At 51.0% G+C, this 14626-nt stretch overlaps 5 protein-coding genes across 5 annotated transcripts; 4 read left to right on the top strand and 1 right to left on the bottom strand.

Moving 5' to 3' along the window:
* Window positions 1–502: 502 nt before the first annotated feature.
* Window positions 503–2354, top strand: CPAR01_01911 (glycosyl hydrolase family 47; the record flags this gene model as incomplete). Its single annotated transcript, XM_060486199.1, has 2 exons — window positions 503–2143; window positions 2235–2354. The coding sequence occupies 2 exons, from the start codon at window positions 503–505 to the stop codon at window positions 2352–2354; spliced, it is 1761 nt and encodes a 586-aa protein (XP_060353527.1).
* Window positions 2355–2610: 256 nt separating this feature from the next.
* On the bottom strand, window positions 2611–4185 carry CPAR01_01912 (uncharacterized protein; the record flags this gene model as incomplete). The annotated part of the gene is made up of 1 exon (XM_060486200.1): window positions 2611–4185. The coding sequence occupies one exon, from the start codon at window positions 4183–4185 to the stop codon at window positions 2611–2613; it is 1575 nt and encodes a 524-aa protein (XP_060353528.1).
* A 4299-nt stretch (window positions 4186–8484) lies between these two features.
* On the top strand, window positions 8485–9892 carry CPAR01_01913 (deuterolysin metalloprotease; the record flags this gene model as incomplete). The annotated part of the gene is made up of 6 exons (XM_060486201.1): window positions 8485–8710; window positions 8767–9107; window positions 9207–9471; window positions 9552–9615; window positions 9665–9786; window positions 9858–9892. The coding sequence occupies 6 exons, from the start codon at window positions 8485–8487 to the stop codon at window positions 9890–9892; spliced, it is 1053 nt and encodes a 350-aa protein (XP_060353529.1).
* A 2651-nt stretch (window positions 9893–12543) lies between these two features.
* On the top strand, window positions 12544–12645 carry CPAR01_01914 (uncharacterized protein; the record flags this gene model as incomplete). The annotated part of the gene is made up of 1 exon (XM_060486202.1): window positions 12544–12645. The coding sequence occupies one exon, from the start codon at window positions 12544–12546 to the stop codon at window positions 12643–12645; it is 102 nt and encodes a 33-aa protein (XP_060353530.1).
* Window positions 12646–12801: 156 nt separating this feature from the next.
* CPAR01_01915 (glycosyl hydrolase family 61) lies at window positions 12802–13569 on the top strand (the record flags this gene model as incomplete). Its single annotated transcript, XM_060486203.1, has 1 exon — window positions 12802–13569. The coding sequence occupies one exon, from the start codon at window positions 12802–12804 to the stop codon at window positions 13567–13569; it is 768 nt and encodes a 255-aa protein (XP_060353531.1).
* Window positions 13570–14626: the final 1057 nt, after the last annotated feature.

Genomic DNA, 14626 nt, shown 5'->3' on the forward strand with positions numbered 1-14626 from the left:
CCAAACGCGAGTGCTCGCCTCGTCGGTTTCGGCTCCGTCCCGTGCGTTGGTAACCAGTAGGAGAGACGTCGATGGTTGCAAGGAGATGGCATTGAATTTGAGTTTGTCCCGCAACTTGATCGAAACTGTTTCGTCTAACAAAACTTGTCGATCAGTGCACTCTAAATTGCTAGTCGTCTTGTTCCCGCCGGCAGACTTCCCTGCAACATGGTAATGCTACCTTCCTGCAACAAACGCTATCCGGCATGAAGCTCCCACGGTCCAATCTCTGAGTGTCCACAACAACGATCCGCGTAACCCTCCACTACGAATAGCCTTTGAAACTGACCGAAATTACCGAGCTATATGAAGCTCATGTCTGCCCAGGCCTCTTGCAATGAGGCCAGTTTGTTCGTCTCAACGGTAGATTGGCTGCTTTATTCAGCCATACTGCGCTCGTCTGGTCACAACTTTCGACACCCGGAAGATCGCACGATGCGCGTCTGGTGTTGATACCGTTGAGATGCGTATGCGCTCGAAGAGTCTACTTGCGCCACGGCGCCCCGTTCGCTTGGCTGTCTTTCTCGCCGCAGTTTTCGTCACAGTCTTCTTACTGTTTCCTCCATTCGAGTCTAGACCGATCCTGTTATTCCCCAGCACCAGCAGCCAGCCTGAGGAGATCACATTCCGCAAGAGTTCTTTCGACTGGGCGACTGTAGAGCAACACCACCCCGTCATTTCCTTCAAGCCTCTACCAACAGGCAAACCACTAAGCCTTCCTTCAATCCAACACGAATTCGGCGTAGGCAATCCGCATCCAGAGGCCCCGAAACGACAGAAAGCTGTCCGTGATGTATTCATCCGGAGTTGGAGCAGCTACAAGAAGTTTGCTTGGGGTCGGGACGAGTTAGCGCCCGTAAGTGCTGGGGCCAAGGACACATTTGGAGGATGGGCTGCGACACTGGTGGATTCTCTCGACACGCTCTGGATCATGGAGCTCAAGGACGAGTTTCGCGCCGCGGCCAACGTAGCCGTGAAGTTGGATTGGGCCAACACATCAGCCACCAGCGTGAACATGTTCGAAACCACGATAAGACATCTGGGCGGCCTACTTAGTGCGTACGATCTCAGTGGCGAGCCTGCCCTCCTCGATAAAGCGAAAGAACTGGGGGACATGCTTTACATGGGATTCGATACGCCAAACCGCCTGCCAGGCTTTTGGGTCAACTTTGAAGACGCTAGGAATGGAACTCAGCTAGCTGGCACGCACGATCCGTCAGCTTCCCCGGGCTCGTTAGCCATGGAGTTTACCCGTTTATCCCAGCTGACGGGTAATCCGAAATACTTCGACGCCGTGGATCGCATTACGAGGTTTCTGGAAGGAACGCAGTTCAAGTCTAAGCTTCCCGGGATGTGGCCGAAGATGATTAATTTCAGAGAGGAACGAGTCGATACGGACAACAGTTTCACGCTGGGAGCCTTGGCGGATTCACTCTACGAATACCTACCCAAAATGTTTGCGCTACTCGGCGGCCGAGATCCATCCTACGAAAAGATGTACATTGGAGCCATGGCAATAGTAGAGCAACACATACTTTTCCGGCCTATGGTACCAGATCGGGACGACATCCTATTCGCTGGCGATGCCTTCATCTATGCTGACCGAATCGAGCACGTATCCGATGGCCAACACCTCGCATGCTTTGCGGGCGGTATGCTTGGTCTTGGGGGCAGACTCTTCTCCGTCGACAATCACGTTGCTCTCGGTGAGAAGGTCGCACGAGGGTGTGCATGGGCATACGACGCGTTTCCTTCCGGCGTGATGCCGGAAAACTTCAATCTCATCCCTTGCGAGGCCCGGAAGACCGGGGACACCCAAAAGGACGACGAATGCCTCTGGGATGAGCCAAGATGGAAGAGCGAGGGGGATCCAAGGCTGAAGAAGGGTTTTCGGAATGCACGCGACCCGAGATACATTCTCCGTCCCGAAGCTATCGAGAGCATATTTCTGTTATACAGGATGACGGGCCGACAAGATCTCCAAGATATTGCCTGGCGGATGTTTGAGTCGATTCTGAAAGCAACAGAAACAGAGCACGCTCACTCAGCTATAGCTGATGTTACCGTTCCGCCAGATCAGACGAGAAAATTAGACGAGATGGAGGTAAGCATTGGAAAACGTCCCACAACAGATCTCTGCTTTGCTTGTTCTTCATGTTTGGGTGACACGAATTGCTAACCCCTTTCCTCCACAGAGCTTCTGGCTTGCTGAGACCCTCAAGTACTTCTATCTCATTTTCTCACCACCGGATCTCATTAGCCTGGACGATTACGTTCTCAACACAGAGGCACATCCGTTCAAGATCCCCAAATAAGCAAAGATCGCAGAGATAAAAAAGGACTTTGGCGATTTAGATTCCGCACATACACATATTGGTTCGGATGATGATGCATGTCATGATAATATTTAGAGGACCCTGTGTGCGACGGGATGGTTGTGAAATAGCTATAAGACTGAAAGATACAAGAGGTAACATATAAACACATAATTCAGGCGACTCTTCCTAAGACAGTTGATGCAACATGCTCGCAGCTTGATGGTGGCTCCGCTTAGACACGTGTCTAGATACCCTAGTAGGTAACCAAGGTATCGAACCATTGAGCAAATAACTCAATCTGGCCGTCCTTGGCGATAGGGAGGGCTTGGAAACCATCACCAAGCTCCATTACTGTCGCACTGGCATTGCTCGCAGGCGTCCACTGGTTCAAGCCATCTCCATTCGGATCGCCAGTCTTGATGAAATTGACCCAGTAACTGTTCATGATCTTGGCAATCTCGTAGTCCTCGCTAGTCCATGGTGAGTCGGTTCCGTAAAGATTGTTGTGAACGTAATTGATCTCGCTCATGTGGAACGCGCCCTGAGTCTGCCCAGGTGGGGCGTGATCCCAGATGTAGTTGTAGACCGACGACGTAGCATTGGCTTGCCACAACTGCGACCAGAAGAATGTTCCTACTTTTGAGCGGTCAGTCCATTGGGCGTTCTCAGCTGCCGAAGCGGTGGCCGAGTCGTTGGCAGGGTATGCGGCGAGGAACTTGTCCTGCCAAGTGCTGAATGTCTCGTTCAAGTCAGAGATGTACGTCGCCAGAGTGATGTTGAGGCCGTATTCCGCCCCGCTCTCGTCTTTCGTGTTGCCCGTCATGACAGGGACATCCTGGGCAATTCCCTTGTCCAGAGTATTGATGTAAGTGTCTGGCATGGCGTAGTAGTCGAGTGTGGCCGTGAAGTCGAATTCGGAGTTGAGGAATTCGGTGACAAGATCTTCCATCGGAAGAGCGCGCATGCATGCGATATCAGAGCAGTTCATCGAGGCCATGTATCTGCTCGCCGTCTCCATGTTCACGTCCAGACTCCGGTAGTTTTCTGCCAAGCTAGTGCACAGGGGGTCGTGGGGGTCGCGGACACCAGACTGGATGATGGCACCATGGAGAGGAACGCCGTGTAGAGGGCCGTTAAGCATATGGTAAGTAGCCGCCGAGCCGGCGGACTGACCCATGACTGTGATGTGGTCCGGATCACCACCGAAGCTGGCAATGTTCTCATGAATCCATTTCAAAGCGGCGAACTGGTCCAGCATGCCGTAGTTGCCCGAGCTATTCGACCCAGCGGTGCTAAGTCTTTCCTGGTTGAGCTCAGGCGTTGCAAGCCATCCGAAAGACCCGGTGCGGTAGTTGTAGTTGACGTATACAACGCCCTTGTCGGCGATGCCTGCTCCGTCGAAAAGCGGCATCGCTGCAGTCGAACCAGCCGGATAGCTCCACATGACAACAGGCAACTTGGCATCAGTCGAGTTTGCTGCGCTCCATACGTTGAGGTTCAAGCAGTCTTCGCCAACGGTGTAGGCATCTGTTCCACTGCCCACGGCAGAAGGGCAGATACTGCCGAATGACTTGGCGTCGAGAGTTGAGTTCCATGCGACGATGGGTTGAGGAGCCTTGAAGCGATTGCCGCCTGCGGTAGAGGCAGCAAAGGGGATGCCCTTCCAGACGGTGATATCTGCCCAATTATCAAGAGACATATTCGCCGGAGAGCTATTGAAGGCCGGGTAGCCCTGAATCAGTCCATATTTTGTCTGAATTGTAGTATCGTAAAGAGCTGCGCTTGCGGCCTGAGCCAGTGCAGCGCCGATGACGGCTTTTTGCACCATTGTTGGTAAGTGGACGAAACAGTCCGGCAAGTCAGAAAGAGTGTAAGAGTTGAGAGTAAGAATGGAATGGGTATTGGTGAATCGGGAACCGTGATCCAATATATGTTTCACAGCAGATAGTGCGGTTATACATATTTCATTCCAAAGCTTCTACAGCATTTGCGTACATGTATAATTATGGCCGCAAGACATGGCTTTTCGCTACGCTTGTAGCCAGGATCGGTGTAGCCGTCTAGGTTCAAAGCTCAGAACATGGCCTATGGGATGATGGTCCCCAACGGATATAGCGGCTTTACTAGCATTCCGTTGACTAGAATTATGGCTGAGTCTTGAACGCCTGGGGTTGCATTACGCGGCGACAGTGCTGGCGATCGTCGCCTCCCCAGCTTTCGTAATCCTCGTCTAAGTCGTCGTGGGGCTGTTCCGAGAAAATACCACCAAAATGTTCAATGTGCTCACCACAGAACGACCCATTCGGCCGCAACTACGGGGAACGCGGTGAAAATAAGTAAAGTAGCACCGCCGAAACCGAATCCGAAGCTATTTCGAGATCCTGATGTGATTTTCATACCATAGTCGTCCTGGAGCCAGTGAGTGAGGTAGGTTGGGATTGCGTCGCCTAATGACATCATGTCGCGTCTAGTCGGCGTTAGTTGGCATTGAAGCAGCACAGACATTTGCTCCGAGACTCCTGGTAAAGAATCACACACATGCAAACGTTAGCTTGCGTGAGTTCAGGCCTGATCTGATTCCTGGTTTTTAGCCCACGGGGTTTCCCATCGACTTGTATGGTTCAACTTTTGATGGAGGTCGTTCGCGAGTGAACGGGATTTGAAGAACTCGTCCTTGCTCGAGTGGGGTAAATGATGTGAGGACATTAAACTGAGCTCCTAAATCAGTTGATTATGGCTATTATAGTCCTAACGTCCGAGCGGTCTATTGTATGATCGTTTACAAGAAGCAAGCGAAATGCTCCATGCTTTGGTGGTAAACTCCAGCATGTTTTAGTGCCTATGGTCCTCGTTGTGCAGACACAAAGACTAAGGTAGGTCAGCCGGGACAGGACATTCTGGAGGTCGTTCATCTCATTTTGGAGAATTACTTATTCGTGACTTTGAATCCTGTCCTCTGACTAGAGTGCTCAGGTCCCCCACAGTGATGTTGGCACTTACACCATCTCTACCCCTTGACCATCTTAGGGAATATCGTTGATAACGCTGAGTTCATGGGTAAGACGATCGAATGGAATAGATGTCGTTCAGGCAATTGTGCTTCTAGAAAGTCAGTCTTCTATATACGATGAAAATTACATATAAGAACGATGGCAACACTAGCAATACGTGAGATAAGTAGGGCAGATAAGGTATCTAAGTAGTAGGGTAGTCTAACGTAGGCGATTTAAGTTTTGGTCCGGTCAAAAAAGCCCCGAAACCTAATTCCTTGTTTGTTGCTATGAGCAACTCAACATCGTCTAATGGGCAGACAAAACAAGAAGGCGTCAACCTCATTTAGTTTTCTCTTTCAGATCACACGTGCATCGTATATAAAGCAAAAAAGCATTACATCTCGATGGCCTACTTATTCGCGTTTCATTCGCATGTACCTTCAGTGCTTGAAGAACTTAGAAGTCACATTTTATCATACGCCCAGAGATATTTCCCCGAAAGTCTCTCAGTAGTGAACATAGCGTGCTGTACGATGGAAAATTGAAGACACATGTACATTACACGTACATCAGGCAGAGCAGGAAACGCAACCGATACAACCGAAATCCCGATCGACAGAGCTCTACTAGTTGCTGTAAAAGCTATTCTAAAGATCTGGGTGTCTGGTAGTGTGCATCTGCCTGAACTTGTTTCCCTTCTTATCTACAAGACGGAATTGAAATTAGGATGCATTACTTATAGGTAGCGTTACTAGCGTTCATGAAACAATACGCCAGGATGTAACTGCTGTTCATGTTCGACGTAATATAAAGCAGCGCGGCTTTCTATCTTGTGTTTCCTTACTGCACAGAGCAGATTATTAAAACTACAGTTGTTCAAAGTATCCATGTTAACTGTTTCTTCTTTACATATTTTCTGTAGAATTGTAACCGAGAGCCATGACGTGTTTTTCTCAGCGTCATGCCCAAAAGATCCTTCTCCCAGCCTTTCTAAATGCAACTGGACTCTAGTTAGGTCTTATGTTCTCCATGCATCTGATCGGGAAGGCATTTAGGGCAACGAAGGCCGACATCACTGATCCGCTATCATGACCACCATCCTCAACCTGCATGATTGAGTCCTTCCATGATCCATCAAGGGAAAGCAGTCAACATTCAACTATCTCCCGGTCTGCTTATCATGATAATCAGCTCATAAAATGGCAGTGGACAGATCGCTTCCAGAATCTCTAAGAGACCTTCTTCTTTTGTTGTGTGTCTCCGATGCACGAGCATGAGCTTTCACGTAATGGAGGGTGCGGTTTTGCAGGATACGAGCTGAACAGTCTAATAAGACTTGCAAAATTCCAGCATCGTTGAGCTTGGCTGTTCGGAAAAGCGGTTTGCCCACAGGGAGCATGGTCGAGTCAGGAGCGGAGGTGGAGGTATTTATCGCCAAGAGGAAGCCAAGCAGAAGCCAAGAGACAATAAGAAATGAGCTGCAGCATTCACGTACCGCGCCCAGAAACTAGTTTGATTTCCACTGGCTTGCTGTTCCCCTCGCAGCTCAAAAGCCGAGCCAAAGAAGGAAGGTCTGTTGGAGTTCCCAGGCTAATATATGGGGAGAAGCACAGCATGGTCTGCTGTTTTCGGAAACCATTTATCGCGTGTTTTTCTGATGGTTTGCCGAGCCAAGTCAAGGCACTCAACACGCGTGAAGACTTGTCAGGAGGGGCAAATTGAGGCCTGGGACATGTTGTACGTCGAATCTGCTGAACTGATCAGTCGCAACCAGTCGGCACACGCATGGTTGCTTTCTCGGCAAAGCTACCTTAATGGCTTTAAGGTACCGAGCTTACCGACCACGCATTGGCAGCTCCCTCTTTGGGTCAACAGCTCACAGTCTTGCAGGTCAAATACAACTTTGGGGCGATAACTCAAAAGTAGCGAGCTCCACCAGCGTCCACATAATTCTCCTGTCTGTTAACCGAAGTCATCCGACTGCATGTTCCGCTCCCCTCATCATTGGTCGGCAGGCGCGATTTTTCCATACATGTCAGCCAGCTGATGACTTGACCATGGCCGACCTTCGTTAAGTCCAGAACTGCACCGGCAGCATTGGCAGCAGGCGAAGAAGTCGAGGTTTCATTCTTTTTTTTTTTTCTCCTTCCTCCCTCGAGCTAGTCTCCGGCTTGTGCACTTGGCAACCCCTTGGCATCTCATGTTTGGCAATATCTTATTGGAGATTGGTACTTGACGTTGATTCTGGGCCTCAACGATCACCAGCTTTGGTTGCAGCCTTGGTGTAATTCAATTGGCTGCTCGTAAGTTGGGTTAGACTACCGAACGCGAAGAGCCCCTGACTTTGCGACTGGACACGGCAAGGAATCACCAACGGCGGAATAGCCCGTCCGGGGTCCCGGTTGATGATGTCCCAGTTGGCGGAGTTTGATCGCGAGGCCTCGTTGCTTCTATCACTTCTTTAGCTCAAGTGATTCTCCCTGACGGATTTTGGTATCACTAGAACAAAGTCGAGACGAGATAGCCGACCCAAAAAAAACACGGGGGTAACGCTGCACTTATTGATTACATTGAAGAATCCGCGATGGCAACGGAGATTTAGGAAGAAGCAACAATTTCACCAATATCACCAATATCACCAATGCCTCCTTGGTGCCATGTGCTGTCTACCTTAACTAGTGTCATGAAATCCTCGCACGACCAATGCGGGGTTGTGATCGGCAGGGCTGTCTGGATGTAGACAATAGATGAGGTCAATGCCGTCAGTTCTCTATCTACTGGACGGTTGCAGAAAGTCTTGACTACCGTCCCGGTTGATATTAGCTATCTTGGCATCGGTTAGGCTTGCCCGTTCCACCTTCCACGCTTTAGTCCCAAGTCCGTCTAGGCAGTCTGGGCGACGTTCTATCTTCCTTTTTCTGCCTAGCTCAGACATGATGGGACTTTGATGCAACTTTATCGACAAGCAGTGTGAGATATACTCAGAAGGAGACCAAAGATGAAGTCGAGGAAATCACTCAAGTATAAAGAGACGCAGCTCGACCTTCATCTAATATGTCCTTTTTGTCTCACTATCCACAACTCGATCCTCATCGATAGCCTCTGCTCTTGCTCTTCCGGTTCTTGCAACAATCATGAAGTTCTCCATTGGCGTTTCTCTGCTGGCGACCTTGGCCAGCGCCGTCAACGTTGACATGGCCAAGCGCGACACGTCCCCACTTGACGTCAAGCTTGAGGCTATTGGCAACTCTGGTGTCAAGGCTGCCCTCACCAACACTGGTGACTCTGCCATCAAGCTGTTCAAGACCGGCACCTTCCTTGACAAGGCTCCCGTTGAGAAGGTCGAGGTTTTCGCCGCCGGTTAGTCTTATGTCTATGATCTAAGGCTGGACCTATGCTGACTCAATACACGATAGGCAACAAGATCGACTTCGATGGCATCCGCCTTCAGATTGCCACCGCTGGTCTGACTGAGGAAGCTTTCCAGATCGTTGCTGCTGGCGAGACCGTTGAGGTTGAGTTCGATGCTGCCGAACTCCACGACCTTAGCACCGGTGGCGCCGTCGAGATCGTCACTCAGGGCTCCTTCCTCTATGCCGATGCCGACTCGACCGAGATTGCCGGCGCTGTTCCCTTCAGCAGCAACAGCATCAAGACTGAGGTCAACGGCGAGGAGGCTGCCTCTGTTCGCACCGCCTTCATTGAGAAGCGCACGGCCGTACAGGCTGACTGCACCGGCACCCGCCGCACTGCCACTGTAAGTCGCTTCTCCTTGCTCCGACCGATGCACGGACCAGCTCCGTGCCGGAGTCCACTTCGGGCCCGGATCGGATCCAGACTAACTTGCCGGAAATAGGTCAATGCCATCACCCGCTGCCGCTCCCTTGCCGTTGCCGCATCCTCAGCTGCTGCCTCTGGTCCGGCTGCCCGCATGACTGAATACTTCAAGTCCTCTACCACTGCTACCCGCAACACCGTTGCTGCCGTCTTTGGCAGAATTGTCTCGGAGTGCGGTAGCACTACTTCTGGTGTCTCTCGCCAGTACTGCAGCGATGTCTACGGCGCCTGCTCCAGCAACGTCATCGCATACACTCTTCCGTCTCAATCCTACATGGTCAACTGTAAGTCTCTTGCTCTGTTCAGACCCGTCTCGGGATTCTCGCCAGTCCACCAAGATCTAACGAAATTCTACCTATGACAGGCCCCACCTTCTTCACCATGTCTGCGGCCTCTTCAACCTGCCATGCTCAAGACCAACAGACTACGTGAGTTTAGTTGTCTCTAACGAAGAGAATGTGATACTAACCAAAGTAGTATCGTTCACGAGATGACCCATCTGACCCAGATCCGAGGCACCTCTGACTACAACGGATACGGATACAACTTCGTCCGCAGCTTGACAGCTGCTCAGAACCTCAACCACGCCGACACTTACAGTGAGTCTCAATCTCTTTTCTCACTTAAGTTTGATACTTTATCTTGATTGAATGCTAACGTTGCTCCTTAGCCCTCTTCGCCCAATCCATCTATGCTGGTTGCTAAGTGCCTGGCCTCTTTTAGCGATGAGAAGGATCCTGGAATGCCGAACTCAAGAGAGACAGGCACAACAGTGAAGAGTGGGAGCTTTCCTTGATGAAATTTGAGGACTGTTCCTCGGCCTAGGATGTATGATTTTGTCTTAGGACAGAGGGCTTTCTTGTCGGTCTTTACCACATGTGTACCTACTTCGGTGAATCATGTGGAGATGAGGGATAATCGAATGCTTCAACCATTGACTTTCTTGACCCTGCTTTTGTGATATTTATGCTGGCATCGAGAAACTAGTATTACGCAAAGCAGCATTTGAACCACTCGACGGAACGGGATGCCGGACTTGGTATTGAGCCAACTTCTTGGCACTTTAAGAATGACTCGTCTTTTCGCCCTCAATCCGACCTTTGCAAGGAAGCTCCGTGGTGGCTCGATTTCAATTGTTGACTAAGTACTATTGCCTTGGCTTTGGTGAATAAAAATGCAACCGCATCTATTCCAGGATGAGTGAAGCGAGGCTGCTTTAAGGTACATATCGTGAGAAATTCCTAGCTTGGGTTATTGGGCAAGGGGATCACGGGGTGACCCGGCGATCCGAGTCAGTTTTCAGTACTACTTCAGTCAGTACGAGGAAGAGTGGTTCGTTGGAGGAGCTCGTCGTAAACGGTAAATAGCACAATGGGATTCCCGTGTTGGAGCTTGGAAGAACTGCCTTGTGGCTTGTGAAAGGCTCAGCCAGTTGAGTCCACAAGCAATGGACACCTGACGTGCCATTCAAATTTCTTACCATGGAGTCACCGGGATTCCTTGGAGACCCGAGGTCGGCGAAGTAAGAACACAGCCAAACTATGCACAGCTACAGATTTCAAGCCCCGTGAGCCACGATGCCTCATCCTGTCGCAAGTATTGTCGAGCAGCGCTCTTTCAATCGACGACTTATAGATAGGAGTAGCGGGCGCCCACAGTGGAACACTCTCTGTAAACTCCACAAGAACCACACTGATAGAACATCATATTTTACTTCATAAATGTCCATGATCAAAATTTTAAGCATAAGAGTTGGAATGAACACTGTCGTCACGTCACCAGACTGCAAGACTCCCTTTCTTCTTTAGGCCGCTTTTGTTTCATCCCTTTTCATCTGGATTGGGGCTGGACATTTTGTTCTTTGCTCGCTTGCATCCGAATTGATTGCGCAACGTGGATTTCTCCCAGGATCCTTGGACAGAAAAAGTAGAGCTCGGACCTATAAAGAGCAGCGCCAAGAATTAAGATTAATTAAAGTTGTCCTCTCCCGTCGGTCGGCTGGGCTTCGCTACCAGGGAGAGGCCTGTCTTTTCCGTGTTTCATGACCCGTCAACACTCGGTTCGAGTTGTATGAAAGATGATGACGAGGCCCATGAACGCCACACCGTCGCAACGAGCTGCGGAAGGATGGCCGTGAACGCGAAAAACATTGAGGTTTCCAGTTTTGTTGTCTAGGTTCTTCGACTTGTCCATTCATCATCACAGAAGACCTAAACGGAGCAGTGCTCCGCGAGGAGACACCAGTATCCATCACTAAGCCCTGGGCCCGTCTCATGCGTCATGCAAGCAACTACCGGCCACATTGGGCGCCCCCAGATCTTCCGTCACATTGGAATTTCTGCTTCCACTTCATTACCAAGTCTTGCGCCAACTCTACTTGATGGCTCGGTAGAACATCAACTGAGACTCGACGAGTTCACAGTAGAGTGTCAAGTGCACGTTTTGAAAACACTACAACCAGTACCGGCAGCTGTAAACAAGCGGTCGAGACGTTGGTGCCACGACAGTAAGCGACACCAACAAATGAATTAAGCCAAGCTTTTGAAGTATAGATGCGGCGCCTCCTTAAGTTTCGATTGCCGCTGGTCGGGGCCGCCGCCAGCACCAGGCGTTGGTCTAACGTTCAACTTGAAGCGTCGGGGGGCTGCCCATGCGGACTCCCGGTAGATGATCCCGACTGCCGCCCAGGTCTGTCAGAATGGCCCAGGCTCAGAATCAGACCCGCGAGCTGTCTCGCTCCCACCAATGCGGTCGTCCGCGTTCCTGTTCCGCCAACTAATTCAACCACGAGCCCCGTCCCCGATGTGACCGCCGATCCCGCCGAGACTTTGTTACCCACCGCCCCCGTGCGAAATAGATTGATCTGTCATCCATGTGGCCAGTCTCCGGCGCTCCGCCTTTGTGGTCCGTCCAATGTTTTTGCGGCCAACCTCAGTGGCCCGAGCCCACGCGTACGGGGGGACGTTCTCCGTTGTTCGTTATCGCCAAGACCTCAGCTTTCCTTTTACAGGAGAAAGACTTGTTTGAGCCAAATGGAAGACGCTGGAGCTCGGCAGTAAGGGGCTTGGGCGTCTGTCGAGTGACAAAGAAGCCTTCCGCCTCTCGCTGAGCTTCGCGATAGTGATGTCGACGATTTGCGGTAGAAGCTGAGAGCTAGAACTCAGAAGCGAAGCTCTCATAAGGGAATACCAAGACTTTAGACATCTTCTGAGACCTCTGCCGCCTGTTTGGGATCTGATTTGGTATGTTTACTGGGATTATGCTGAACACGGGCTTTCATCGAGTGACATGGAACTACGGACTTGTTTGTCCACACCCTCGTTCCCCTTGACGGGACGTCGGGCCACTGCTCCACGATGCGGGATGCTCAGCATCTGAACTTTTGTCTGGGCAGGAAGGTGTTGGACATGAGTATAAGAAACGCCTCGAATCCAGCTTCTATCTCTCCTTTCTCTTAACCAAGCTTTCCACTTCGTCCTTCACTTCACCCGCATTGCTCTCCAGCTCCTACCCTTCTTTGACCCAATTCATTCTTTGCTCTGTGAGCTGTTCATCCGTTCTTTCACCACTTGATCCACCTGTTTTTGACAAACAAACCCCAACAATCATTCAAGATGTACACCAAGGCTTTCCTCGCTGCTCTGGTCGGCGCCACCGCCGTCTCTGCCCACGGCTACGTTGAGACCATCACCGCCGGCGGCAAGACCACCGACAACTACAACCCGACCACTGCCCCCTACCAAAACCCCGCCCCTGATGTCCCCGGCTGGGCTGCTCAGCAGCAGGATCTCGGCTTCGTTGCCCCCGACGCTGCTGGCCAGGCCGACATCATCTGCCACAAGTCCGCCACTCCCGGAAAGACCAGCGTCACGGTCGCCGCCGGAGAGACAGTCACCGTCAAGTGGAACACCTGGCCCGAGTCTCATAAGGGTCCTCTCATCGACTATCTCGCCAAGTGCTCCGGCGACTGCTCCAGCGCCACCAAGGCCGATCTCAAGTTCTTCAAGATCGCCGAGAAGGGTCTGACCGGCAGCAGCTGGGCCGCCGACGAGCTCATCAGCAACGGCCTCAAGTGGGACATCGCCATCCCCAGCGACATTGCTCCCGGCAACTACGTTCTCCGCCACGAGATCATTGCCCTCCACAGCGCTGGCCAGGCCAACGGCGCCCAGTTCTACCCCCAGTGCATCAACCTCAAGATCACTGGCAGCGGTTCCGCCAACCCCTCCGGCACTGCTGGTACCAGCCTGTACACTGCCAACGACAAGGGTGTTCTCTTTGACATCTACAGCGGTGCTACCAGCTACCCCATCCCTGGACCTGCTCTGTACAGCTCCAAGAAGCGCCGCAACCACGCTCGCGACCTCTTCCTCGTTGACTAAATGGTTCCATGCTGTGTGGAAATCATGGTATGAAAAACTCCAATATGAACATCACTGCAAAGGCAGACGGCAGGCCTGTCATGTTGATCAAGGGGAAGTCGAGCATTCCGGAGAGAATGCTTCATAGTCCGTCAATGACCTGCACTTGCATAGTTGTTCGGACAGTTTTGTTTCTTATTCACTGTACATCAGTTAGCCTCGACGATCGTCCCTCGGCACTTTGATCGAGGGGATGGGCTTCGGCTGGAGGCAACCCGTTAAACAGAGCATCGTCAGTGTATATACCCGTCTTTGGACGCATGAATAGATATGCTCTTAGACACCACCTGAAATCCTCTTCCTTTCTTTGTGAAACTTTCGCGCGGCTCTAACATCCACGGCATTCCGGTACTTGTGGTTCTGGCGGCTTGGCACGACACGGCAGAGAAATTTAGCGGAGTTTCCATTACGACCACTGATATATGGCGGCACACATCCTATCAATCTTCATGAAACCTGGAAAAAAACAACTTGGTGTGCATGCGTCGCATTCAATGCTGCACCAAACAACCTCATCCCAGTTTCCCACGTTGGAATCCATTATCCACCATTCAATACAGATCTTGTTATTGGGGAGCAAGTGCCGCCAAAAGGCTTGGCATGCTGATCCAATCCGGCTTATGAAGCGCCTGCAAGTCATGAACTCTATCCAGGATCTGCTGGACCGCGGCACAACTGCCACGCGGAAGGTGAAGGCACAGGGCACGCTGAGCAACCTGCGGCGTATGAGTTGATGCGAGAGTTTCGGACCGGCAGTAAGCGAAAGTTTGAATATTCAATTCCGTCGTTCAAGGTCATGGGAAAGAGGTGCTCATTTGGCATGAACGTCATATTTTCATCGAACGTCTCTTCGATATATTAATCTCCAATTCTACTGAAGGCAAAATGTCAAATCACGACCTGGCTCAATCTTCGTCACAATGGTGTACATTGCTTTTATTATGACCGGCCGTGATTGAGGGTGCACTGTCATTTTTGCGACAGATCCCAGGTGAATGAATTCTGGTCGAAAAATTGA

Source organism: Colletotrichum paranaense (assembly GCF_030867605.1).
Source record: "Colletotrichum paranaense strain IMI 384185 chromosome Unknown Scaffold_2.1, whole genome shotgun sequence".
In the NCBI taxonomy this organism is placed as follows: domain Eukaryota; kingdom Fungi; phylum Ascomycota; class Sordariomycetes; order Glomerellales; family Glomerellaceae; genus Colletotrichum; species Colletotrichum paranaense.